A 26,439-nucleotide genomic window follows, 5' to 3' on the forward strand; every position below is an offset into this window, starting at 1 on the left:
GGTGAAACTCATGAGCTGGTGCCAAGCCCTGAATTTAAGAGTCCCTTTCAATGCAGCCGTGGGAACGGGAAGCGGTGATGGCACTGCTGGAGCATACCCAAGGGGAGCTACATGGCAATCTCACCGCAGGTGTGGCACTGTGGAGCCCCTTCCCTACCCAAGGGGATCCTTGCACACACACCCAGCCCCATGGCTGGCGCTGCCCGGCTCCATGGATCCTCTTGTCCTGGGCGCTGCTGCTGCTCCTGGCTGCTCCACTCTGCAGCACCAGGTACTGAGGCCCCCATTGTTCTTGTTTATTTCTCCTGTTTTGTGTTCAGCAGCAGTTAACGTAAGCACTCTGCTGTTATCAGACCAAACTAGTCCAACATTTTCTTCACAGCAGACGGACATGAAGGCAATGGCACTCTTCCACTCATAACAAGCAGCTGGCGGTAGCTGCCTTCAAACGTGGTGGGTATACAGGCATTACGACTAGTAGTCACTGAGAATCCTATCATCTATGAATTGAGTGCAAGTTTATTATTCTGGAAGCCTGATTCTACCAGGTTGCTGCCGATATTGCTCAGGGGCTGGGGGCAAGAATGAAGTCCAATTTGCAAAAGAATATATTTGCAACACACAAGCACTAAATAGAGGCAAGAGCTTTTTAAATAAACAAATTTAATAAGATTGTTAAAAATTCACTTGAACACATTGACAAAAAGGACTCGAATGTGAATTCTAAACATTAATATGTTTCTAACACTAACCCTTTAGACGCCCCCCTGGCAAGTGTTACAAACTGATCGGCTTGTGCTGCTGCAACACAGGGTTATATCCAATGTGAGTCATACTGAGAGTACACCCACTGAAATTAATGAGCATGATTAACTTAGGTCCTTTAATTTCATTGGGTCTGCTCCAAGTATGACTTGGTCACTACAACCCCTACTCTTAAATACAAGAAGGTATGCATAACAAGGATAAAGCAAAGAAGTTACAACAAAACACTGTCAATTTTTTAAAGTTGGTTTTCTTTTAAAACCAACAGTCTGAAGATGCTAAGCAAGAATGCTCTTTATACACCATAGAGAGCTTCACGTAAGGGGCAGCTGTGCCTTGGAACAGTGGCATATATATTAGCTTAAAGATCAGTGAGTGTTGAGAGCTTATTTTCAATATTGTGGAAGGCTTCGTACCTCAGAGTGATACTGTTTTCAGCAAGCTATTTTAAGTTGGTTTGGACTTCCTAGATAACCATATACCATGGTGACAGATTTATAAAAGCTGACTTCTAAATTAAGCACCTCTAAATATTCCACTACAGAAGTCAAGAAATTCCTTCTATAGCCTCTTGTCAAAGTTATATAAACCTATATTAGAAGGCAGCTTCAATATGTATATCTGTTGAACAGCACTCTAATTTCTAATGGAAAATTATACAGAAAAGAATAGTCATGTAAGGGAATTGAGGTGCACCCAAGAGAGGCTGTATATTTGCATGCCCATTTAAACAATGGGATAATGATAAAGACCCAGCCAATCTGGAAATATTTTTTGCTGTAATTTACATTTAGACCACCTACATTAAATATACAAAATAATAAATGGATGGTTACAGCATCTCTTCAAGTCTTTAAACTATAAGGGAACAGCTTAAAAAAACCTGCATCCAAAAGTGTTGGAAAGTTAAACATGGTTACTGTTTACATAAGAGAACAGCACTTATTAAAAAGCAAGATAAAAATGTTACAAAAGGCACTAATAAAACTGGAAGAATCTTAAGTGCGGTTCTGGAGTTTTGTACCAAAACATCACACTCAGAAACAGTATACAAAATGCTCACACTTGGTATAAGGAAGCCACGACAGCTCTATGTGCAGTAGAGATCTAGGCTACTAAAAAGGCTTGCAGTGAATACAGCCACTAATAACACAGACTTTATCAAAGTCTGAAGGAGTCGTTCCAAAATGTCAACACTTAAGCTGCCCGAAGTTTGACTATTTTAATGGCAGCTGCATTATCTATTCCAGAAGTCTCCAAAAGGGAATTAGTTTTCCTGTAGCTAACAAACTTTAGCACTGGCCTTTCATTTAAAAGACAATGTGCCCTGCCCCCCCGAAGAACAGAAAAATCTGCCCATGATAAGTGGGATTGTGGTAGAGAAATTGTTTGGATACAAAATATTAATTTCTATCATTAAGAACATAGGACACTAAAGTGTTTGGCTCTTTTAAAATACCTCTAATTAGATAAATTAACAAACTATAAATTTGCAGTCTACATACATAGAAAAGAGCTTTCCTCCTTTCAGCTCAACTGGAAGACCTTAAAACTTGACAGCTTGCCTTGAGTTCCCTTTAATCTACAGTTGCTACAGTGAAAGGGATCCCAGTGAGAAGCACTGTACAGATAGTAAAATGGACATGGATAAATGTCCAAGAAAAGTAACTTCTAGGTTCTAGGAAATGCTTAAACTCTTCAGGCATTCTAATTTAATTTACTAATCTGCAAATCACCAATAATCTGGTAAATGGAATAAAAATATTTGCTACAAGCAGCCCTTTCTCTGACAGCAATAAATAAAATGAGTTTGGGGTACATTATTTGTGTGTTTCAACACCCTATTTTACTCCTTCCTTTTAAAAATACTTAACTGAAATTTTAAAAAAGAGTCACATTCTAATGGATGAGCGGGTGCTTAGAAGTGATGGCGCTTAGATAACATAACGTAGTTCACATATGCTGGGCTGTACCATCCAGGGCTCCCAGAATCGGGGGAGAAGCTGGCAGCACCTACATTGTACTTCCCAGGACTACCAAATACTGGACTGCTCTTTCCTGGGCTACAGCATGCCAGACCACTTGAAGGGCTTGAAGCGGTTTGAGACTTGAATCTTCCTTTTAGTGATGGAGTTGACCAGCTGGAAGAAAAGACAACACTTTTTATATATCAGGAAAGTGTAACAAGGCGGAGAAGTTGAATCGCTGTGAGAACCTTTACTCTAGATATCAGTATTAATACCCACATATAGTTGAGACATTATATTTAAATACGAGCATTTATCACTGAATATCATTTGTAAGTAAATTGGCTGTTGTCTTCTAAGAAAGATCTTGTCCAGGTGGTTATGCTTTGAGCACCCAAATACAGTGGTACCTCGGGTTAAGAACTTAACTTGTTCCAGAGGTCCGTTCTTAACCTGAAACTGTTCTTAACCTGAGGTTCCACTTTAGCTAAGGGGGCCTCCCACTGCCACTGCCGCGCAATTTCTGTTCTCATCCTGAAGCAAAGTTCTTAACCTGAGGTACTATTTCTGGGTTAGCGGAGTCTGTAACATGAAGCATCTGTAACCCAAGGTACCACTGTAGAACAGTTTAGTTAATTACAGTCATACCTCGGGTTGAAGTAGCTTCGGGATGAATATTTTCGGGTTGCACTCCGTAGCGACCCGGAAGTAACAGAGCGCATTACTTCTGGGTTTCACCACTCGCGCAGGCGCTCAAAATGACGTCACACGCATGTGTGGGAGCGGTGAATTGCGACCCGCAGACACGCGGATGCAGGTTGTGTTTGCTTCAGGATGTGAATGGGGCTCCGGAACAGATCCCATTCGCATCCAGAGGTACCACTGTAGTTCTTAGTATTATGCAAGACTTGACACTTGCTCCCCTAGTCAGGTTCTGGTGAGAGTTTTGGAACTATGAACCCTTAAAAGTAGCTGCGGAGTTTTGACTTGACCCTGTGCTTTCCTCTGTCCCATCTCCAAACTGGAAGTAAACACTTCTGCTTGTATTTGCCCATGACAGGATTGCCAACTGCCTGTCAGGTACTGAAGAAGGCCCGGTGCCTCCAGCTCATGTTTCAAGCTGAGGAGAGAAGGCAGAGCGAATTTTCTACCCTGCCAGTAAGAACTAGCTACTGGGGAAAGGTGGGAAACATACTGGCCAATCAGTACATTAGCAAGCATTATGCCATGCCACACTGTAAACCTATAAGCCGTACCACATAGACCGGGTTTAGTCCTTTTAGCAAGCACATCAGCTAACTTTTATTGAAACCAAGTATACCTTTGCCGGTCAGAAGGAGAGTAGGACTGAACGGACACACTCCACTTGTAAATAGCAGGGTATTTTTGTGGATCCATCTCTAACCCATGTAATGCTGTTAACACATCATTGTCCAGCTTTGTTGGCTGTTCCCTAGAGACAGAAAGGGAGCTAGATTAGGAAAACAGAATCTGGCAGTGCCACAATCCCCAATGATTATTGCCCCACAAGACAAGAGGTCAGTTTGTTAAGCAACAGTCCATTTCATACCCTAAGAGAAACAGCTGCTTGGCTTTTTCGTTTGAGGATGAGACTTTTAGGAGACATTGCGAGGACATCTCAGACTGCAATTCAGAATTGGAAGACTGTTTTGTCTCCCCTCCCCGGACATCAGTTTCTGCTGACAGCCTCCCCACTTCTAGTGGTGTTTTTTCTTCTGTCCTTATTTTTGTATCCTCAGCAGCTGCACCTGCCTTGAGAAGCTGTGAATAAGTCTTAGTGAGATGGTCCTTAGGTTTTCTAAGCTGCCTTGTATTTTCCATCTGAGCACTCTCACACGCACTTTTTGTGGCAGCCTGGCTTGGCTTCTCTGGTGAACATTCTCCTGCCACCATCTGATCCTGACAAGACAGCTTATCAAATTCTTCCATTAAATTGGAGACCGGAGACGGAAGGCACTCTTCTCCTCGACTTGGGTGCCTCCTATGAGGATTTACTGTCCTATCGCTGTTCACAGGGCTACAAAATCCATTTTTACTGGCAGGAACTCCTTTCTCCGAGTGCCTATCAGAAGTTTCTGCTGTAGGCATTATGCTTTCAGTCCTCTCAATGGACAAGATGTCACACTCTGAGCTTCTGATGTCAGTGATGGTTGGTTCATTGGATGCAACAGTTCGGCTGCAATTTCTGGCAGCATTCTGCCTGTTCTTTACTTCTTCCAAACTCATATCATCATCATCAAGAAATGCCCCAACAGAAATAGAATTGCAGCTTTTTTTACTTTTGCCTTTAAAACAAAATAAAAGAATTTTAGTGTGTGACATCTCATCCGCCTGACTAGTCACTTTTTAATAACAAACGTTCTATATTCCACTTTGTTTCAAGGGACTCAGTCAGATTCAAACAAACAATGTTACCCGACCCAGCACTGAAATACAAATAGCATTCTCTCGTCAGTACTGGAAATTGGAGATTTCCAACTACTGGCTCACATGTCTTGGTTTCATTTTAGTTACCCTCACTCTAAACCACAACTGGGAATGCAAGATGGGGCACCACTACCCTTTACCTGTCATATACTGCTCCCTGAAAGAGAAGGGCTGCTGACTTGAAATCCCCAACCAAAATAATGCCTGGACTGATGTAACCTTGGCTAAAGGGGCATGGAAGACAGCTTGCAATCAAGCAGTAGCCAGATGATGTGAAAACCTAGTTGAGGAAGCTTGGTACAAGTATCTGTTCAAAGCCTGGAGCAGCTCCTTAGAGCAGGTCTGAGAAAACTACCTAGGGATGAGGGAGCTGGGCTATACCTGCACAGATTGGAAAAGTTTTGGGGAAACATTTCTAGCCAGAATCTGGTAACGCTCAGTCAACCCTTATACCCATTGAGTGATATCTAACTAAGTCATATCTGACTAAGAGCAGACCCTCTGAAATTAATGGACTTAAAGGGTGATGCCCATTAATTTCAATGACTACTCTTGCGTCTGACTGACTAGATATTGCCAATTACATTAGGTATTCCATCCAACAAGCACATGTCCCACCTCCATCTACAGAATGTACAGCTGGTTTAGTGGTGGCAAAATATGCATCTAGGACAACACAGGGGTGCATTTTCTGCTTGTCTCTCTTCAACTCTGTTGCTTAACCCCTTTGCTCAGGACACTGATATTCCTCATCCAGTTTGACAGTTTTCTGGGTAGCAGTTACCCCACTTTATTGGGCTGGTATGGGGAGAGACTGAACTCAACACCAGTATTTTGCCATCTACACAGCTACAGCAATTCCTGTGCCTCATCCTTGTTGCAGATGGCATAAACCCACAGAATCCATCTACAAGCCCTTGCCTTCATAAAACTTGGAAGTTTCCCCCCTTAAGCTTACAAACAAAACTCAATTCACAGCTGGGGAGGAGATTTTATAAGAGAGACTGAAGTCTTCAAAAGAAATATTATTTACACTGTTTAGAATACAATCTATTAATTTGTTCAGGACCTCTACTATAAAACAGTTTGATACAACTGTGGGCAACTGTCACTTTGACCTGATTGTTCCAAGTGTAACATTGGGGAATGTCAGTAAGGCTACGGAGTTCAATTTGTAGCATGGAAGGCATGTTCTGAAAGTCCCAGCAACATGAAAGTGATTTTTTAATTCTTAGGCCCATCCCCAAGAACCCGACATCATAATTTCTGCATTTTTATTATTCCCAAATATACTAACAAGCAGCGACCTTCCAGTTCAATACCGGCCTCAAGGATTGGCATGAATAGGCATTTGCCTAGAGTTCACATCCCAGCAGGGGTCCCATTAACAGGAGCCCCAGAGACTCTGAGAGGGAGCCCCACAGAATGCCTTGTCCAAAGGCCCAAGAAACATATACTGCTCTAACTTAGACTTCTAAAGTGTCCTGTGCTAAGCGACTAATCTAACACTGGTAAATCTCAAAACTTGAGAAATTTTTATTAGACTTATTTTGGAACGTCTGAAAAATGATCTATTCAGTAATCAAACATTTTCTAACCTTCAGCTACTAAGATATGCTTTGCTCTTACCAGAAAGCTGTGGGGTTTTGTATCTGTTGTGGGTTTCATTCTCCCCTTTTTCTTGCTGAGCCTTATAGCTCATTTCCCGTTGACTCAGGTATGCTTCTAGCCTTTGTAACCCCTCCTGGGAAGACAGATCAACAAAACAGCCCAGAAATTCCCAGTATTCAACCCACGGGAACCCCAGTTCATGAGCTAACTCCCTGCAATAAACAAGATAGAACGAATCATTTGTGAAGACATAAAATTAATTTGACAAGTTTAGTAAAACACATGTTTAATTAGCCAGCCCCAAACTGTACATCAACTGTAAAAATCATTTTAACAAGTGAATTCTGCACCAAGCATGACCATAAGCCTTCACCAAATTCTTTTTAATTGTTATAATTCCTGCATTTTCAAAAAACAATTCAGAATAATTTCCATCCCATCTTGCTTTCTACTGTCAAAGCATATGAGCAATCTCAACAGAAATTCTATTACTGAATGAAACCTTTAAAGGCACATAAAATACTCTTAACACAAAATAAGCATTCTATGAGAAATAAAGAGACAGACGCTTTCCAAAAACAGAGCAGATATAGATGAATGCACTGCATTGCTAAGTCTACTAGCATTGCTCCTGTTTCTGCAATGTATTTATTTGGCACTTACAAAACACAGATGATACAAATAAGACCAGGTGGTAGGAAAAGTGAAAACGTGTAGAAGAAATGGTTCGGGAAAGGCAGGGTGCAGGAAAAATGGGGATTGCCTGACAAGTAGAGGAGGTTCCAACATGGCAAAATACATGGCAAAACATGCAAGTGAAGGAAGAGGGGGAAGGAGAATAAGATAGGGAATGAGCCAAAGTTGCTAATGAACCAAAAGCTTGGCATGGATTTGGAAAACATGGACTCAGCACAAAACAGCGCAGTGACTTCTGCACTGAAGTCAGAATAAGCCAATGAGGAAGAGGTTTTAATAAAGTAGGCTGTGTATTGAATGAGCAAGACCAGAAAGGATAAAAATAACAGTGCAGAATACAACATTCTTAGAATATCAAGATCTTTTTCATATGGTTGCAGAAGTCAGCTTTTGTTGGGACGCTATTTCAATTTAAGCAGAGAGTGTTCACAATCCTGGATGCTGTGATCAGAGCATGGGCTAAGAGTTACAAAACAAAATGATTGGGAATTTTTGCCTTTTGAAACATTCTGGGCCCTTAAGGAGTGAGAGAGATGAAAAGCTGCCATGGATACATGTCATGGAGGTGCAATCGAAGAAGACAAAATGACAGACGACATGGAAATCAGAAAACGGATGATGACAAATCTTAGAGGTAGATTTGCAGACAGTCATCATCAAGTGATCCTCACAGAGTTGTTATAAATTCATTTTAAGAGCCAGAATATGCTTTAAAATTGACTTTTTAAAAAGCTTGTGTAAAACTTAACTTTATTTATTATTGTGGTTTTTTGTTTTGTTTTTATATTGTAAATCCTCAGATAAAGGGCAGTATAGAAATTTAAAAATAAATAAACAGTCAATTAAGTTAACAGAACACACTGCCACCTCCAAAGTTCCATTCTCCCTCTGTCCTTATGCACAGATAGACCTTAATAGAAGCTGGGAGCTTTCTCAACAACTTCCTAAGCCTCTCCAGATGCAGTTTGTTCTCATCCGTAGCATTTTACCAAGTTTTGATATTTAATACAATTGAAATATCTTTTATTCCTGTTGCTATATTGTTTCATGCATTAATTCTGAAGTACCTTCCAACTCTTTCAACGCCTCTTTCCACATCAGATTTTCTGAGATTGTTAAAAAATCCTGCTCGCTCTCGAGGTGGAGTCTTCCAAAGTCTGTGGAACTCTTCTGCCTTTAAGGGAGGAAAATTGCATTCAGTTACTGTAGTTACTGTAGTTCTAGAGCATGCTAATCTTCTCTTCCAGCTTTCACCATCCAGCTTTCATGCAAACTTCCAATAACTTAGGGGCCCATCTGATGTAACCCTTTGTGATGCAGAAAGGGTTGTAACCCTTCAGCATAGTACAGCTCCCAACACCAAATAACTTTGAGCCACATGGATGAGGCCCACAGTGTAACTTCCAACAACAACACTGCCCTAGTTTTGGAGAGAGGTTGTGCTAGCACTAGAGGAGCTGCAAGATCAGAATGTCCCAAGAAACATTACTTTTGCAACACAGGATTTCAGAAGCACAACTTCTATTTCCTACATTTTAACTGACTCTATCTGAACAATTACACAAATGCAGCAGAACACCTACTTTATTTGTTTTACCAAGTTAAAGCTATTCTTATACTGCTTTGCGAAATAGTGACGATCCATATAACCTCGTCAAAGGACACAGTTTACTTCAGTGTGTCCACATTATCAGAGTTACTGTCTCTGTTATAAGATTCTACTCATTAAACTAGATTCAAAATGAGTTCTTATTCAATTATACAAAATACCAAGAGCAAAGCAAGCTTTATTGACTTTTAAAAACTACAGCTTACACTAGTTATCAGAGGTTTTGAACACCATGTAAAGTAGTACATGCATATCTTATGCTAAGAAATTCAGAGCATAAAAATGGGTTGTTCCATCCCCCCCCCCACCAATATAGCCATTGCACTCTTCCCCCAAATACCTCTTTTTTTGTCTCTTGCTTGAGTTTGGTTTTTGTGAAATTTCAGTTCTATATGTTATAAGTCTGAGTTGCATATTTACAGTACAAGGGCAGGACATAAATGCCCCCTCTCCCAAGAAATAAAATAGTAATTTATCAAAAAGCTTGAAATGAATGAATAAATTGAAAATATCTAATTCTTTCCAACTACCTTTTCCATAGCTGACATCTGAAGACAGCAATTATTTTCTACGTACTGCATTTTTGCATGTGTGCTTAAGATTATGACACTGAAAGGCGATTAATTCCTCTGAGCCAATAAGGTGCTTGGCTATATAGATAAAATGGAGACCTCTAGGGAGCTATTATTTTGTTAGTTGCAAAGAGCACCCAGTGTGGCACTTTATAAATTTAGTCCTTTATAAACAAGGTTCTGCTGTACTTTCAGGTCTATGTAATGGCAAACAAACCTAAGTCCAATTTTAACATAACCAGAATTAATAGGATTGGCTTGGGCTGCAGGACTGCGCTACTGGCACCACCTGCACACACTCAACTCCCCCTCCCCACAAAGTGAAATTGTTAGATAACCCATGTTAAAGTAAAAAAAAGTGCCAGACTGTAAAAGGACCTGCACTACCTGGCAAAAGGTCTGCTGGACGGCATAATGAGGATGCAATGGAGGCAGCAAAGTATGCCTTCTTTGCCGCCTTCACTGCCACTAGGTAGGTTCAGTGATGAGTCCTCACTATGCTTTGATTGCATTCGACTGGAATTTTCCTCCACTCTCGTTCAAGCAGTCTTGCAGCTTTCTTCACAGCAAGTTCTCAAGTTCACCAAGGCTGGTTTTATTTAGCCCAGATTGAGAAGTGTCACAGGAAATGTTAAACCCACAGAGGGGGGTTGAGGGGGGAGGGAAGAATTTGCATGTGAGGAAGGTCTTTACAATATCTGGGTTTGAAGTAAGCACACTAACCTCACCTGTGCTCCTAAACTTGTAGACCAGGGGTAGGCAACCTAAGGCCTGGGGGCCAGATGCGGCCCATTCCCCTTCTCAATCCAGCCCGCAGACGGTCCGGGAATCAGCGTGTTTTCACATGAATAGAATGTGTCCTTTTATTTAAAATGCATCTCTGGGTTATTTGTGGGGCACAGGAATTCATTCATCCCCCCCCCCCAAAAATATAGTCCAGCCCACCACATGGTCTGAGGGACAGTGGACCGGCCCCCTGCTGGAAAAGGTTGCTGACCACTGTTGTAGACTGTTCTACAGAATGTACCTGATTCTGCACTTCTACAGGTGTACTTGATTTCATTTTAATCCAGATTTATGATAGCCTGAAGTAACACCAAAAAGGAAGAACAAGACCAAATATTTTTTTGGTTTCTATTACCTTAGAAGGGCTCATGGGGCCTCCATAAGCCCTTACTGTCAACACAGGATCTTTGGGGCTGCCAAAATATCTGGGTAAAGAAGCATAAGGGCTATCCTCTGTCTGATCAGGTGACCAAGGTGCTCCAATCACAGGTGGTCCAATCACAGGTTGTGAGGCATTGTCTTCTGCTCTGAAGAGTGGCACATAACACTGACCTAGGTTACAAATAATTGAAAATGGTGTTAAGTTTCTATGAATGTTTATCATACACTTAAATACTACCCAGGTCGGTGGTTTCAATTTCCCTACAATTCAAAAATAAAATTCTCACTTGATACTGGATCATTCTGTTTCTACTTCAGAGACCATGTAAGTTTTATTTAACACCCCAGTTACATAAAATAATACATGCCATTTGCTTCTGGCATCATCCAAAGACAACCAAGATTAAATACAAACCTTTCAAGTATTCCCTGATTTTCTCTTTCAGATCCACAGTTTTATTTTTACTTCTTTCACAAACTACCTGTTAGAAAAAAGCATCAAGGTATTGGTTAAAGAACAGAGTAGTTGCACATTTTGTACTGATCTATCCATTTGGAACAGCTCAATAGGCAGCACTTCTGTCCCAATAATTTATAAAGGTAAAGGGACCCCTGACCATTAGGTCCAGTCGTGGCCGACTCTGGGGCTGCGGCGCTCATCTCGCTTTATTGGCCGAGGGAGCAGGCATACAGCATGACTAAGCCGCTTCTGGCGAACCAGAGCAGCGCACGGAAACGCCGTTTACCTTCCCACCAGAGTGGTACCTATTTATCTACTTGCACTTTGACATGCTTTCGAACTGGCAGAAAATAATTTATAGGTTTAACTAATGAAACCTCACTGCAAGCTACAAATAATTTGGGGAGGCTTTTGCCAACTTACATGGCAGAAAACTACCAGAGAGCACTAAGGTAAAGAACAGTCACATTTAAACAAAAACCAAAGTGGTCATAACATGTTTTAAGGACAACTTACTTCTGCTGGAGTTTGGTTGTACTTGTTCCTTGGGTTCTTTACAATATCTGGATGTGAAGCAAGCACACTAACCACATCTGGGTTCCCAAATTTGCAAGCAAAATGTAGTGGTGTATCAAATCCCTATAAAAAGAAGAAATACAATTATTCCTATTCTGGACCCTCGTTTTCATCCAAGTATATATGTGCATTTGGAGAAGCCTCTCTATTTGCATGGGAGAACGAGATCCATGTGACACTCACTTGAGGTATGTGGAAAGGTATGTGTATTAATAAATTAAGAGTTGGGATGCACATAATCACATATTAACCCCAATACTGCAGGAGTCCACTGGTTGCCCCATTTGTGGGTTAATTTCAAGGTGCTGATTCTTGATTTTAACCATTAAAGTGTTCTCTATTATCCGTCTAGACTTCTGGAATTTCATTAACTCTTGAGATCCACCGCGTTCAGAGGCTTGCCCCATTTAGATGACTTTTCTTTTTAAGCAGGCTATTTTGGGGTTGTTGATTTTTTTAAAAAAAAAATCTCTTTAATAACTCATTTAAGTTGCAAAATAGATTATGGTTGTGTTCACCCATCACATGAACCCATGAATTAGTGTTTAACTATAGTTCAATACAAATGAGCAATTCATTGGTGGCCCACTGCTTAAATGTCCACATCTCAGTCCTCTCCAGCTCCTGGGTGCGCAGGGTGTAACAAACCACATACTGCAGCTTGTTGTATCGTCCAAACCTGAGCTGGGTTAAGTTGCAAACCAGACCCGTAACTCCCCAATTCTAAAACTACATATCTAAAAACATTACTGTATCTTGTCTGACAACAGGCCTCCATGGGATAATCAATAATTACAAAAACAAGAGATAAAAAAATATTGCTTTAAAAGGCAGTGGTGACTGAGGAAGGCAGGGGGAGGCAGTGATGTATAACAGTCACAGTATGGGGAGGTTGCTACTGCTGCCCCAACTGCTAATATGGCATTAAGTCGCACTGGCTTTTAATTAAGTCTGCCTGGAGCTAGACTAAATTACTTGCACTTTATTTGTCTCAATGAGACAAATTAAGTCATGACTAACTTTTCACATTAGTCTAACAGAGCTATCTTTAGGCTGCAATCCAGTCCTCACTTACCTGGGCCTAAGTCCCCTCTAACTCAAAAGGGCTTAATTTCCAGTGGATATGCATTGGTAGGCTGGATCCAACCCCATATGTTCTTCACTTAAAATAACAGGCTAGTGGTGTTATTCTTCAGTATCCAACACAAAGAAAAAGAAACCAGTGAGACACTGAAACTCACCACTTTATCTGGTGTGTTAAGATAAAGGTCAACAATGTACCCGATGCGCTTCTGTAACATTATCTCATCATCATCAGGATACATCAATCGCATAAATTCAGGATTTTCCAAAGTGTCCAATAGCAACCGGCAGATACCAGGTTGATTCTCCTTGGCCGCAACATGCATGACATTGTATCTACAGCCTTCCTAAAAAGAAATAGGCACACATTCACTAAATATGAAATCGGAACGATTTGCTAGAGAGAAATACCCTTACAGCAATGTTATTGTTTTTCCCCTGATCTTACATACACAAAAATTCAGGAAACACAAACATATACTGTAAAGCCTTCAGTCTACCTGGAGAACTCTATATTAGCGAGCTGATGGTGTTAGGACTCAAGAGGGGAAATCTAAGAATTTGGAAAACAGCAAACATGGCACATTTGGGGATACTAGTAAAGCCCCACAACAATCTGCTCAGACAACAAGCCTCTCTCATGTTTATACAAGTTATTGCTACCATTTGAGCCTTTATGTTCAGTTTTTACAGCTTAAAGCAGGCATAGGCAAACTCTGTCCTCCAGATGTTTTGGGACTACAACTCCCATCATCCCTAGCTAACAGGACCAGTGGTCAGGGATGATGGAAGTTGAAGTCCCAAAACATCTGGAGGGCAGAGTTTGCCTATGCCTGGCTTAAAGTGTAGGGGGAGAGGGAGGGAGGGAGAGAGAGAGAGAGAGAGAGAGAGAGAGAGAGAGAGTAGAGCAAACCTATTTCTAACAAACAGGAACAAGATTCTGTTTTTTTTGAGCACAATGTTGATTGAAAGGATGGAAGATCTGCATCCCGTGTATGTGTATTTGTGTGGTGTCCCATTTCAGCATTTGTCAGTATGCCGTGGTGTATGTGTGATGTGTCTGGATGGTTTGTGTGTGCATGTCGGCTGTAAGGTGGCTATGACTACTTTTTTTGGCATGTAGCACCCAGAAGGGGATGGAAGGTGTTGGTGGGGCCACAAAAGCTAGTCACCTCTTGGTTCCAAAAACAGCCAGCAAATTTAGATATTTTTTTTTACTGATTTCGTTTTCAATCCTCTTCCCCCTCCCAATATCATTTTTTTAAAAGTGAAGCCCCAAGGTACTCTACATGAAATAAAGACTCCAGAAGCAGCACAAAAAAACACTGTAGAACTAACACTATGCCCATCTCTTGTGCAGATGAGTTTTGAAGCCATTTCCCTTGGTTAGCAAGTTGGGGGAAGGATGCAAAGGGTTTAATTCAAACTTCGTTTTGGCAAAGGCCAAACCATTCCCACACCTGAACAATTGTCGGGTTGTCTCCAGAGCCAATAAGATAGCGAGGATTACTCCAGATAAGTTCCAAGAATGCTGTTTCATCTCCTTTCTCAACCGCCTTCCGAAGCTTGGCAGTAAGATCCTGCGTACGAGGACTTTTATAACTGTTGGCTCTCTCTTTACTAACTGTTTCCATCTCAGGAGAGCATAAGCCGTCTATCAAAATAAAAATGGTATTCTACTCATGATGTGATCTTTGCTCATGAAAGTGTGTCAGGTTATTTTATATGCAGACTCTGTATACCTATTGTTCAGAACTTCTAGGCAGGTAAATTAAGAACAGATCCTTCAGCATTAATTTTAAAATAAAGAATATTTATAAGCTTTAAACCAGTTTAGGAATTCACATGATCCCTGTCAGAATAAAGTTCTGAGCTACATTTTAGAAGCAGAAAAAGAAGAGCACTGGCAGTATTTTAAGTATAAATTACAGTCCCAACTCCAAAAGCCACTTAAGTAGTTAAAGAATTGGAAAACATTTAAAAGCCTCCACTTACCTCTGTTGAACACCGAACAAACTTTCACAGGTGACAAAGATAAGGAGGGCTTGTTTGGAGATGGGAAATAGTCACATATGCCTTTGGCAAATTTCTCTGCATCTTCCCTATTTGTGAAAGCTTTAAATCTTGAACCTTTTATCATTTTAACAGCTTGCAAGGCTTCCTTTTTATCCTCATATACATGCACCCTCTCTGGAACAGAAACAAATCAAATTAGTTTATTTCCATCGTGGTAGTCTGCAGGAGAAAATGCTCAAATGAGTTCAAAATTGGCTTGGTGAATATTACTTTCAGGAAAAGAGGCTTAAATTCTTATACATTTTCGATAGCAAATTTGTAGAAATATGCCAAATTTTTGGGGTCTTACAGAGAAAGAGAACAATCGTGATAAGATTGCACTAATGCTGCAAATCTGGCTCATTACAAATCATTCTCATCATGATTATGATGCAACTCTTTTTCATCAGCAAGCAAAGAAAGGACAAGCCTTTGAAAAATTCCCTACCAAACTACATCAATGTGACACTGTCAAAAATCTTTTTTGAACACAGTTCACATTGCCTAAGGCATGCATTCTCCCACTCCCATCCAAAATATCCTCTGTTACTATAATAAAAATAATAATATGATATTGAGATAAACTAGGCTAATTCTTCAGTGAAGTTCTGATATTTGTACACATCTGGTATTCTTGCAGCTTAAAAATAGTATCTGTATATTCTAGGACTGACTCCATAAATAGCATTAGTCTCCTAAATACTTAATCTCAAATCTAATCCCATACCAAGTAAGGGTGGAACCGAGATCAGTCTTGAAATGTTTTGAGCATCCCAAGAGCTGTTATGTCATCCTTGGTTGTTCGGGATTATGCTTCCTCAAAGAGAGAACATTAGATTCTCTAGTTTCAGGCTTGCAGCAGTGTTCGAAACTCCCACTGTATTAGGCACATTTTGCGACAGGGAATTTCATTACAGCAAGCAATTTCTGAGCTCTGGATGTAGTACTGCGCCTAAGATTTCAGATTAAAACTGCAGAGTGGAAGGAAAGGACGACCCTTTCTGCCTCCCCACTTCCAGCTACGTATTCTCTGAAGACTGGAGAAAAGACCCTCTTAATAATATTAGGGGGTGGGCAGGGGAAGGACTAGACCATGTGAAAAATGAACATAATATTTTAGCTGCAGTTCATTAATTTTCAGATTTGTATTCTTGTTACAAAAAAAGCGCGCCTAGACACTCTTTTTGTGCCCATAACTTAGGTTTAAGGTGCCATTTAGCTTCTAGCTTTCATCTTAGTTTCTAACACCGGCTTGCAGTACCTATTGAAAACTGCTTAATTGCAAGAATTTCCTTTCAATTTACTTCCCAATGGAATGCTTATTGGTAGATTACCAACAAACTCTTCTACAGTAATAATGAATATAGGAAAAACCTAAAGCTAGAAATACATGAAAAGGCTATATGAAAGAGCACATGATTCTGTTTTTTTTTGCACTTTTAAAAAATTTAAATGCTGGCCACCCTGGACATTTTATAAAAGAGTGGGGTATACATTTTAAATAACTAATCTGTAAAATAAATTAACCACAATTACTATTCTCCAATAGCACCCTTTTTCCTCCATGAAAGGTACATTTGCTTAACTTGATCTTTAACTACACTGCAGTGGTAAAAATAAAAATAAATTACCATTTCTTGCCAATATATCATCATAAACCGGACATACACCATAGTATAGCAGAGGCTCCTTAGATGGAGTCTGAGAACTGATCAGAGAATCATTGTCTGCCTTGTGCATTAGGGCTTCCTCTTCTGGGGGGTTCAATCCCATACTGTACCCAAAATCGCCATCCTCAGAGGACCCTATGTGACCATTTTGATTCCTTGAAGGTTTCTTTGTTTGCAGTTGGCTGGCATCAGCTGCAGCAGTTCCAAGTACACCATTCAAAAGCGAGGTTTCTGCCTCTAATTCTCCTTGCTGTTCCAATAGTGCCTGGGCCAATCTTTTTTCAAAAATTGATCTCGTTGTAAGTGTAAGAGGCCCACATTTCTGTCCAGCTTTAACGATCTCTTCTCTGAGCTCATCAGAAGTTAGCTGCTTTAATCGTGATAAAATTGCATCCATTGTTACCGTTCCTAGAGAGAAAAAACAACCACCACCAAATGAAAAGACAACCAAACAGATTATTAGCTTTGAGGGCTCAAATACTGAAGAGCAATTTCTCCTAATAAGTCAGCTCATTGTTATCAAAGAATAGGCGAGTGAAAGGTAAAGGGGAAATTGGGGCTGTGTGAACCCTATGGTAAGTTTTTAAATCCCTAAAGGAGGAACACTTGCTTGAATGTGAACCTGTTCATTCATTAATACCTTCCTCAGAGGTGGTTGGCCCCATGATGTTCAAATCTTCTCCCAAGGGTTGCTTAGCTTGGCTCTCACTGAGACTAGTCTAGCTGATGGTGCAGGTTGAAACAGTGTACAGAAAACCAAAGTCTCCAAAGTTAGATACTAGGTTCTCACACTAGTGGATAGCTGCACCAACTGGGAAGAGAAGGGTTGATAAGGTGCTTGCTGGGCAGATCAATGCACTAACTAGAAATGCAAGGGGAGAATTTACACCACTCCAGCACTCTCCTGTATCTGTTTTGGGCGCCTGGCCCCCTTTGCAGCTGAAGTATCTTAATAAACCCAGGTGTATGGCAAGCATTGCTCAAAGCAACTCTTAAGAATATTTCGTGCCAATCAGGCTTACTAGCTACTTTGCTTCTCAATATTCTCTAGTGGGCCTCTGTTATTTTCTCCTACCGATGGAGAACCTACAAAGGATTCTATAAGGGCTCTTGTGTCCTCCATAAGAGAATAAGGGCAGATTTTGTTTATTACACTTGCAATTCTGTTCTGAATGCAAAGGTTCAGATTACAAAGACAACTTTGAAATACATCTTATCTCAATCATGTGCATTGTGTGGGAAGATAATAGCACTGTGCAACTAAATTTAAACACACTATGTAATGTTAAAACTTTGTAAGCTCTCAAGTTTACAAATGTTTACTATCAACAAGGCAAATATGTGATTAGCAAATGTAGCTGGATGGCTCCATTGGTAAAGCATGAGACTTAATTTCAGGATTGTTGGTTCGAGCCCTGCACTGGGCTAAAGATTCCTCTTTGCAGGAGTTGGACTAGATGACCCTCAAGAGTCCCTTTCAACTCTACAATGCTATGATTCTAATTCAGTAGAGGGGTACAGCACTAAGACAGAAACCCCAGTATTAACCCCGTCCCCATTTTTGTAATATTTCCTAATAATTTCAAATTTTTACAGGGAAATATTTAAAACAGTGGTTTTTTTATATATAGTAAAGTTAAAGGAACCCCTGACCATTAGGTCCAGTCGTGGCCAACGCTGGGGTTGCGGCGCTCATCTCGCTTTTTTGGCCGAGGGAGCCAGCGTACAGCTTCCAGGTCATGTGGCCAGCATGACTAAGCCACTTCTGGCGAACCAGAGCAGCGCACAGAAACGCTGTTTACCTTCCCGCTGGAGCAGTACCTATTTATCTACTTGCACTTTGATGTGCTTTCGAACTGCTAGGTTGGCAGGAGCAGGGACCGAGCAACGGGAGCTCACCCCATCGTGGGGATTCGAACCGCCAACCTTCTGATCGGCAAGTCCTAGACTCTGTGGTTTAGACCACAGCCCCACCCGCGTCCCTTTTCATATATAGCTACTGTCAATAACTTACAGAATTCAAAGCTATGATTCAGTAAGAGCCTCTTAGGAAACCTGTGTATTCAAATATATAAATTCCAGCCTCAAACAATTTACTCTGTAACTTCATATAATTGTAGAGTTGGAAGGGACCCCAAGAATCATCTGGTCCAACCTCCTGCAATGCAGGAATCTCAATTAAAGCATCCTTGACAGATGGCCATCCAACCTCTGTTTAAAAACCTTGAAGAGTCCACAACCTCCCAAGGGAGACTGTTCCTCTTGTATACTAACTACACGCACTGTTTCTCAAACTTGAGTCTCCAGCTGTTGTTGGACTACAGCTCCCATTATCCCAAGCTAGCAGGACAAATGGTTAGGGATGATGGGAGTTGTAGTCCAACAACAGCTGAAGACCCATGTTTGAGAAACACTGACTAATGCTAGCAGCAAGAATATTGAGAACCATTTCAGTACTTAGTCATTAAGCATCTGGCAGGAAGCTTTAGATCCACGTCTGCTCTTCTACTTAAAAAGAGAAGGAAGCAGATCCAAGAATTCAACCATAAAAGGAAAACTGGAAGAAGTTTTAAAATAGATTAGAATAAATAGAATATTTCAGTGGGATAAGAACATCAAATATACTCAACCATTTAACCTACTGCCTCTATTTTTAGGTCACAACAAACTTACTGCCCACGTTCCCAGTGAATAATTTCAAACAGATTAGCTACTTATTAACATTCAAAGTAAACTGACTCTCCTGGCATAAGATTGTGTTATGGAGGGTGTGCAATTAGTACACAAGCCTGCAATTCTCACATGCAATATGACACTCAATTCTAGGGGTCTTTTGCATTGAGACCTGGTCACTCTCCAGAGTTTGGCACCCCAAGAGTTAACACAGAGAACAGATGAGAAGCAAATGTGAATTTATTCTATCAAGAGGGAATTAACTTGTCTCAAAAGGGAATTTACTAAGAAAATATTAGACAAAATCAGTAAGCATGCAAATACTAGTCTGAGTTTAGGAGAATTAAAACCAAATACAGTGGCACCTCAGTTTAAGAACAGCCCTGTTTACAAACTATTCAGTTTATGAACTCCGCAAAACTGAAAGTAGTGTCCCGGTTTGCGAACTTTACTTTGGTCTCAGAACGGAAGCCGAACAGTTGAAGGGCACCAGCAGCAGGAGGCTTCATTAGGGAAAGTGCACCTCGGTTTAAGAATGGTTTTGGTTTAAGAACGGACTTCCGGAACGGATTAAGTTCGTAAACAGAGGTAACACTGTATAAGAGTTCTTGTTAGAAGCATTCCTATGAATTAAGGAAAACTAGGATGCAGTCAGGGAAAGTAGGTGGGTGAGGATGCTGGCTGGTGGTGCTATCAGAAGAGGATAGATCATGGGTGAATTATTATTATTATTATTATTATTATTATTATTATTATTATTAATTTATACCCTGCCCTCCCCGGCCAGAGCCGGGCTCAGGGCGGCCAACACCAATAAAATTACAATAAAACATAATATGGGGGGGGGGGGACACCAGTTTATTAAAATACGGCTTAAAATACTATTTAAAATGCAGTCTCATTTTAATAGTAGCCCATAAATCAAAACCATAAGGGGAGGGAAACAAATGGGTGAGACTGAGGCCAAACCAAAGGCCAGGCGGAACAACTCTGTCTTGCAGGCCCTGCGGAAAGATGTCAAGTCCCGCAGGGCCCTAGTCTCTTGTGACAGAGCGTTCCACCAAGTCGGGGCCAGGACTGAAAAGGCCCTGGCCCTAGTTGAGACCAATCTAACCACCTTGCGGCTTGGGACCTTCAAAGTGTTGTTATTTGTGGACCTTAAGGTCCTCCGCGGGGCATACCAGGAGAGGCGGTCCCATAGGTACGCAGGTCCTAGGCCGCATAGGACTTTAAAGGTCAAAACCAGACTTCCGGGTTGGCGCCATCGCCGAATGGCGGACTCCCTCCGAGTTCCGGAGGGAGTCTGCTCGGCAGGGGCTGGGTCCTACCGCACCGGCGACGCGGGGACCCTTAAAAACCACGGGCACGGAGCCCGTGGACATGGGTGACTCGGCTGGCACCGTTAGCGCCCTCCCGACTCGTGAAGGAGCCTTTTTAAAGGCTACGGATCGGGTGCCGGGGAGTAGCGTGGTGCTGTGAGTCCTCTGCTTTCCCTGCCGAGCGAAGCCGCATGCCATTCGACGGAGAGCGCTGACTTCTTCTATTGAAAATTTGGACTATCAACAACAACCCGTGAGTAATTCGGAAACCGGGTTTAAAAGGAGAAAAAAAAGAATTTTTTTTTCGGATTTGGCACGAGCGGGGGGGATCCAAAAAGGAAGTCACCCCCCCCATCGTAAACATTCTAAAACAAGGACTGGGTAACCAAGGTCGAGAGAGAAGCGTATTTCTGACAAAAATTAATAATTCCACGATGGGAAATTACAAGAACTGTGCTGGAGGAGAAGAGTGGAGGGTGAGAAGGAAAATGTAACCCCCCCTGGGAACCGGGGCGATTTGCGAGAGAGCCTGGTGAAGAGAGACGGAGACTTTGACAGCTGTCAAAGTAGCTGTCAAAGTTGGAGAATTTAAAGAGGACTTTGCCATGAGGACTTTGCTAGTTAATTTTGTTACAATTTGCTACAATTTGGATATAAACTGTCGAAAATAAGGAACAACAATCGGACATTTGGATTAGAGGAAACAAAGTTATCACAATCCCCCTAGAGGGGTTTCGGGACATTACAAGAACGGTCGTAAGTGGAAAAATACTCTTGGAATCGTACAGGACTTGTTATCTCCTGGGAAAGCTGCAAAACTGAAACAGTATTTTGTCTACAGGGGTGTTTATATTAAAGGAGACAATAGAATTTTCTATTGAAGAAAGGAAGGGACTGGACGTAAGTTTTTGTTCCTGAACAACAATAACCCCTGTAGAGGTACCAAATTTCTGAATTAGAACGTTTTAGCAGCGGAACAGGACAAGAAACCTGAGAAAGTGAGAAAAAAAGAACAAAGGACTGACTACGACATGGAAAGAACAATGGGGGGAGCCTTAAAGACCAAGGAAGTTAAAGGCCCTTTAGGGCCGTTTTTAGATTGGATGCTTGAAGTTAAATATCATAAAAATAAATAAATTAAAAAACTGGCAAGGTGGAACTGGGGAAAATCTGATTATGGATCTAAGATTTCCAGGCTGACAACAGACAGACTGATGGACATGGGGAATTCAAACCGGGGAAGGGGGGGGGGAGATTTAGAATCCAAAGGCTGTGTAACTACTTTTTGAATCCTTTTATATTTTTTATTTTTTCTATCTTTATATAACTTTTTGTATATCATCTTATTTTGACTGGACGTGTTTATTAAAAAAAGGGAATTCGTGGAAGGAAACTGGGGCGGACCTCGGGGAAAAAATCTCTTTTTCTTTCTGTTAATGATGAGGGATGGTGGAATGATTGTATAATTTAAATTTGAATAGTGGGTTAAACAAATTAAGTTTTAAATTGGGAGTGAGAGCTTGTAGAACCAAATTAATGAAAGGGGAATGCGGTAGGGAGGGGGATGGGGGAGTCCCAGAAAGTTGGTAATGAAAGTAAGGTTTCAAATGTATTTTATTTTTATTTATTTTTTTTGGTATTTTTATCTTTTGTATCTTGGAAACTTTAATAAATATGATTTAAAAAAAATAAAATAAAATAAAGGTCAAAACCAGCACCTTACACCTGACCCTGTACTCCACCGGGAGCCAGTGCAGCTGGTAAAGCACAGGATGAATGTGATCCCGTAAGGAGCCTCGTCCCGGCATTCTGCACCTGCTGGAGTTTCTGGGTCAGCTTCAAGGGCAGCCCCGCGTAGAGCGAGTTACAATAATCAAGCCTGGAGGTAACCGTCGCATGGATCACTGTGGCCAGATCAGGGTGAGAAAGGTAAGGGACCAACTGCTTGATATGGCGGAGATGGAAAAATGCCACCTTTGCTGTGGCTGCAACCTGTGCCTCCATGGAAAGGGAAGCGTGGAAGGTTACACCCAAGCTCTTGACAGAAGGTGCTGGCTTTATAGTAAGAGAAAGGGAGGTTGTGGTGGTAATAAGGGAGTTTGGGTAATGGGGCTTTTGGAAAGTGTTTAGGTAAAAAAGAGATCAGGTAAGATATTTTGAGGGAAGGCTGAGAGAAAAGGGTTAATATTTAGAGTGGATGGCTGTGGATTGTAAAGAAATGAGGACCTGAGTTTTGGAGGTGAAACAACTAAGGGAGAAAAAATGAGCAAAAAAATGGAAGAGAGCAGGAAACAGGAATCTGACAGAAATAAAACAGAGGATTTTGCCAACTGATATGATTGCTAGGAAAGAGAGGAAAATTTTATTCTGTTTCCTTGTTCTAAGAGGCTGAGTTGTTTTTTAAAGTGTGGGTACCTCTTCAGCGGCAAAAGGGATAAGGAGATATAGTCCGGCCCTCCACAAGGTCTGAGGGACAGTGGACCGGCCCCCTGCTGAAAAAGTTTGCTGACCCCTGGTGAAAAGCATCACCTCTGTTCTACCAAACATTGTGCCAGTTGGTATAAGGTATATTCCAACAACATAATCAACGTACAGCACTCTTGAGTAATATTCCACTGCACTTTTTCCGAGCACCTCAAGGATAAAGGCAATTCTTATCTGCCTAAAAACAAAAGTAGAAAAATATTGTGGAAAACTCAAAATACAATATTTGAGTAAAACAGTGTAGGTGGCATGCCCCATACAAGAAAAAAATATATTTAAGAGCAAAGGGAAAAGAAATATGGTAAGGAAGAGCAGGTTGAGATCTGAGCTAACTTTTCTGGGCAAGGTTTTTACATTTAAAGAGTCTCAATAAAGTATTCATGTCAATAAGAACTCCATGTGTGATAGAAAAGACTCCCAAACTGTGAGTCAGTGCTGGCAGCTGGAATTCATCTTAATAAATGTATTGATGAGTAGGCAATTACTCTGCAAGTGGAATGTTCCCAGGAGTAGGCAGGCTTGCAGCGACAGTTCAGATGTATTAATAGAGGTGTAACTATAAATACAGATCTCTTTACATAGGGATGTACATCAATTTGGGGGAAGAATCATCCACACTTATTTATAAAAAGTGCCCAAAATATATATTAGGTCAAGGTGAGTACATCTGCAGGCTTAAGACAAAATTCTTTAAAAAAAGAAATTAAGAAATCTGCAACAACTGGCTGGGTGAGACTAAAAAACAAAAATCTAAATGTTTAAGTAGGAAAACTGAGAAATATTAAAGAAATCAAGTGGAACATCAAGAAAGAAGTGCAAGAGAGAAAATATGAGACTACAGGATGTGATAAGACAGGCTATGCTGTACAAACTCATCAACTTTAGTGAGATAAATTTCTGACAGCTTGAAATCTCAAGTTATTAGACCTGAATGAGCAGGGTAAAGTATTTTCCTCTTCCCTATCCCTAGTTCTCTCACTTGTTCTCTCAGGTCGTCCGTCCCCCCGTCCCCCCCGGTTCTTGGGTGCTGGGGTTTAATCAGAGCAGACAGGCTGAGCTTGTTTTTCTGCCAGACAGAATGACAAAGGGAGAGGATGGCCTTGACATTAACTAACAGCAAAAGCCATCAAGTCAAAGAGCCTACAGGTAACTGAGGGGTTTTTACACAGTGGGTTTTGGCAAGGTGTTCTGGGAACAAGAAGGAAACTGGACAGAACTCCATGTGCACTGGCTGGGAGAAACTGCACCGAGAGAGCAGGGGGCCGAGACTGACTGCTGGACCCAGTCTTGCTGAAGCTATGAGAGGAGCCACAAGACACTCTTGAGGTATAACGTTCTGGGCCCCCCTCCACTGCAGGCTTCAGGTGTAAATGTGTGTGAATAAACCATATTTCCTAGACACTGCAGACTCTGATGTGCCTTGATTTCCACTGGCGCACAACGCTGAGTGGGTGCTTGGGACCCCCTGGAATCTTGTTATCACTGGGCAGAGATTGGAGTGGCATGTAACAATATAATGACACTCATCTCCAACATGACAACTACTATGAGAATTATGCTAAATAATAGATACAAATTAAAAGTAAGGTTAGACAACATTATGTTCTTGATTAATTAAAACTGCATGTTATTTCCACATAATCTGCATGGTATATGCTTACGCCAGTCTCCACACAGCTTCCTCTGCTCTTTCTCCTGCTTACTTCTCACGTTAAAAGGATTTCCACTCTTGCGCTTTGTTAAATACCATACACATTTATGTCATTATTATTATTACCGAGTTTTAACTAGGCCATACTTCCAGAAATCATACTAAAATCAATTGTTAGCCATGGCGAACTTAAATTCATCATTTTCAATGTGTCTATGATCTAACCCAATATGTATCTGCATTTGAAGGCCTCTATTGCCCAAAGGCCTACAAATAACAAATGGGACACACACAAAAACAAAACCACCATATAATTCAGGCACCCCCAAACTCGGCCCTCAATATGTTTTGGGACTACAAGTCCCATCACCCCTAGCTAACAGGACCAGTGGTCAGGGATGATGCAGTCCCAAAACATCTGGAGGGTGCCGAGTTTGGGGATGCCTGATATAATCCATCCTACTATTTCTTAAGACCAACGCTTAGGGCTTTTTTGCATCATACAAACTTAAGAAAAACCACCAGGGGGGAAATAAAGAAAACATAAAACCAGAGCCACGTCACAGGAGACAAGGACAATCTTAAATGACTATTAAATCTATGAAGGAAAACAAAATACAATGGTACCTCAGGTTAAGTACTTAATTCGTTCTGGAGGTCCGTTCTTAACCTGAAACTGTTCTTAACCTGAAGCACCACTTTAGCTAATGGGGCCTCCTGCTGCTGCGCCGCCGGAGCACGATTTCTGTTCTCATCCTGAAGCAAAGTTCTTAACCCGAGGTACTATTTCTGGGTTAGCGGAGTCTGTAACCTGAAGCGTCTGTAACCTGAAGCGTATGTAACCCGAGGTACCACTGTATTAAAATGTACTTTGAGAAGGAAAAAAAACACCATCGCATTTGTTGCCAGTTGTTGCAAAGCACGGACTCCCCACGCACACCAGGGATCATAACTCTACAGAGCCAAAACGAGATACTAATATATATATATATATACACACACACACACACACACACACACACATATACTGTATGTGTATATATATACATATATATATAATCGTTCAGAGATCCCTCCTTCCTTTCCCCACAAGAAAGCCCTGATTCTCAGACGCCAAATGTGCACATGCTGTAAGGAGAAGAAGCCGCAGGAGCAGAGAGGTCTGTGGGGCGTCTCTCCCTCTCACCTTGGTGGGGGCTCCCGCGGCAGCGCTGCTTCTCCTCGGCAGCAGGCGGCGGAGCAGTCGAGGCGGCGGCGGACGAGGAGGCCCCCTGGGCGGCAGGTGCGGGGCCTTGGCAGCGGCGCCGGCCGCCGGGCCTCCTCTCCAGCAAGCGCAGCATCCAGCCTAGGGCGCCGATCACCGCGCAGGCGGCCAGCAGCTCCCAGGTCGGCCAGCGGGCCCACGAGGCCTCCCACAACCCGGCCCAGCCCGGCCAGCCCGCAGCAGCGGCGGCCGCCGCCCAGCGCTCCATCGCTCCCCTCTTCTTCCCTCTGGAACCGAACGAGGGAAGGAGGGATGAGGGAGCCAGTGCGCGCGCGTGCGCGGACGAGTCCCACCGCCCCACCCCCTCCCGCAAAAGGGGGAAAAAACACACACCACACCACGCCCTTTAAGGGACAAGTCCAAGTACCT

At 41.8% G+C, this 26,439-nt stretch overlaps 1 protein-coding gene and 1 long non-coding RNA gene across 3 annotated transcripts in view; one reads left to right on the forward strand and one right to left on the reverse strand.

The window, feature by feature from the left end:
- The window catches only part of LOC308465417, a 144,715-nt gene that overhangs the window by 43,765 nt on the left and 74,511 nt on the right, over positions 1-26,439 (forward strand). The window lies entirely within an intron of this gene.
- Positions 647-26,359, reverse strand: ANKLE2 (ankyrin repeat and LEM domain containing 2). Its single transcript, XM_080985086.1, has 13 exons — positions 25,993-26,359; positions 16,641-17,087; positions 14,950-15,144; positions 14,415-14,608; positions 13,113-13,301; positions 11,812-11,934; positions 11,251-11,317; positions 10,810-11,006; positions 8,555-8,661; positions 6,810-7,003; positions 4,303-5,038; positions 4,054-4,185; positions 647-2,906 (listed from the first exon to the last, which is right to left on the reverse strand). The coding sequence occupies exons 1-13, from the start codon at positions 26,276-26,278 to the stop codon at positions 2,684-2,686; spliced, it is 3,090 nt and encodes a 1,029-aa protein (XP_080841212.1). The 5' UTR covers positions 26,279-26,359; the 3' UTR covers positions 647-2,683.

This window comes from Podarcis pityusensis (assembly GCF_964106645.2).
Source record: "Podarcis pityusensis genome assembly, chromosome: 16".
Lineage (NCBI taxonomy): Eukaryota > Metazoa > Chordata > Lepidosauria > Squamata > Lacertidae > Podarcis > Podarcis pityusensis.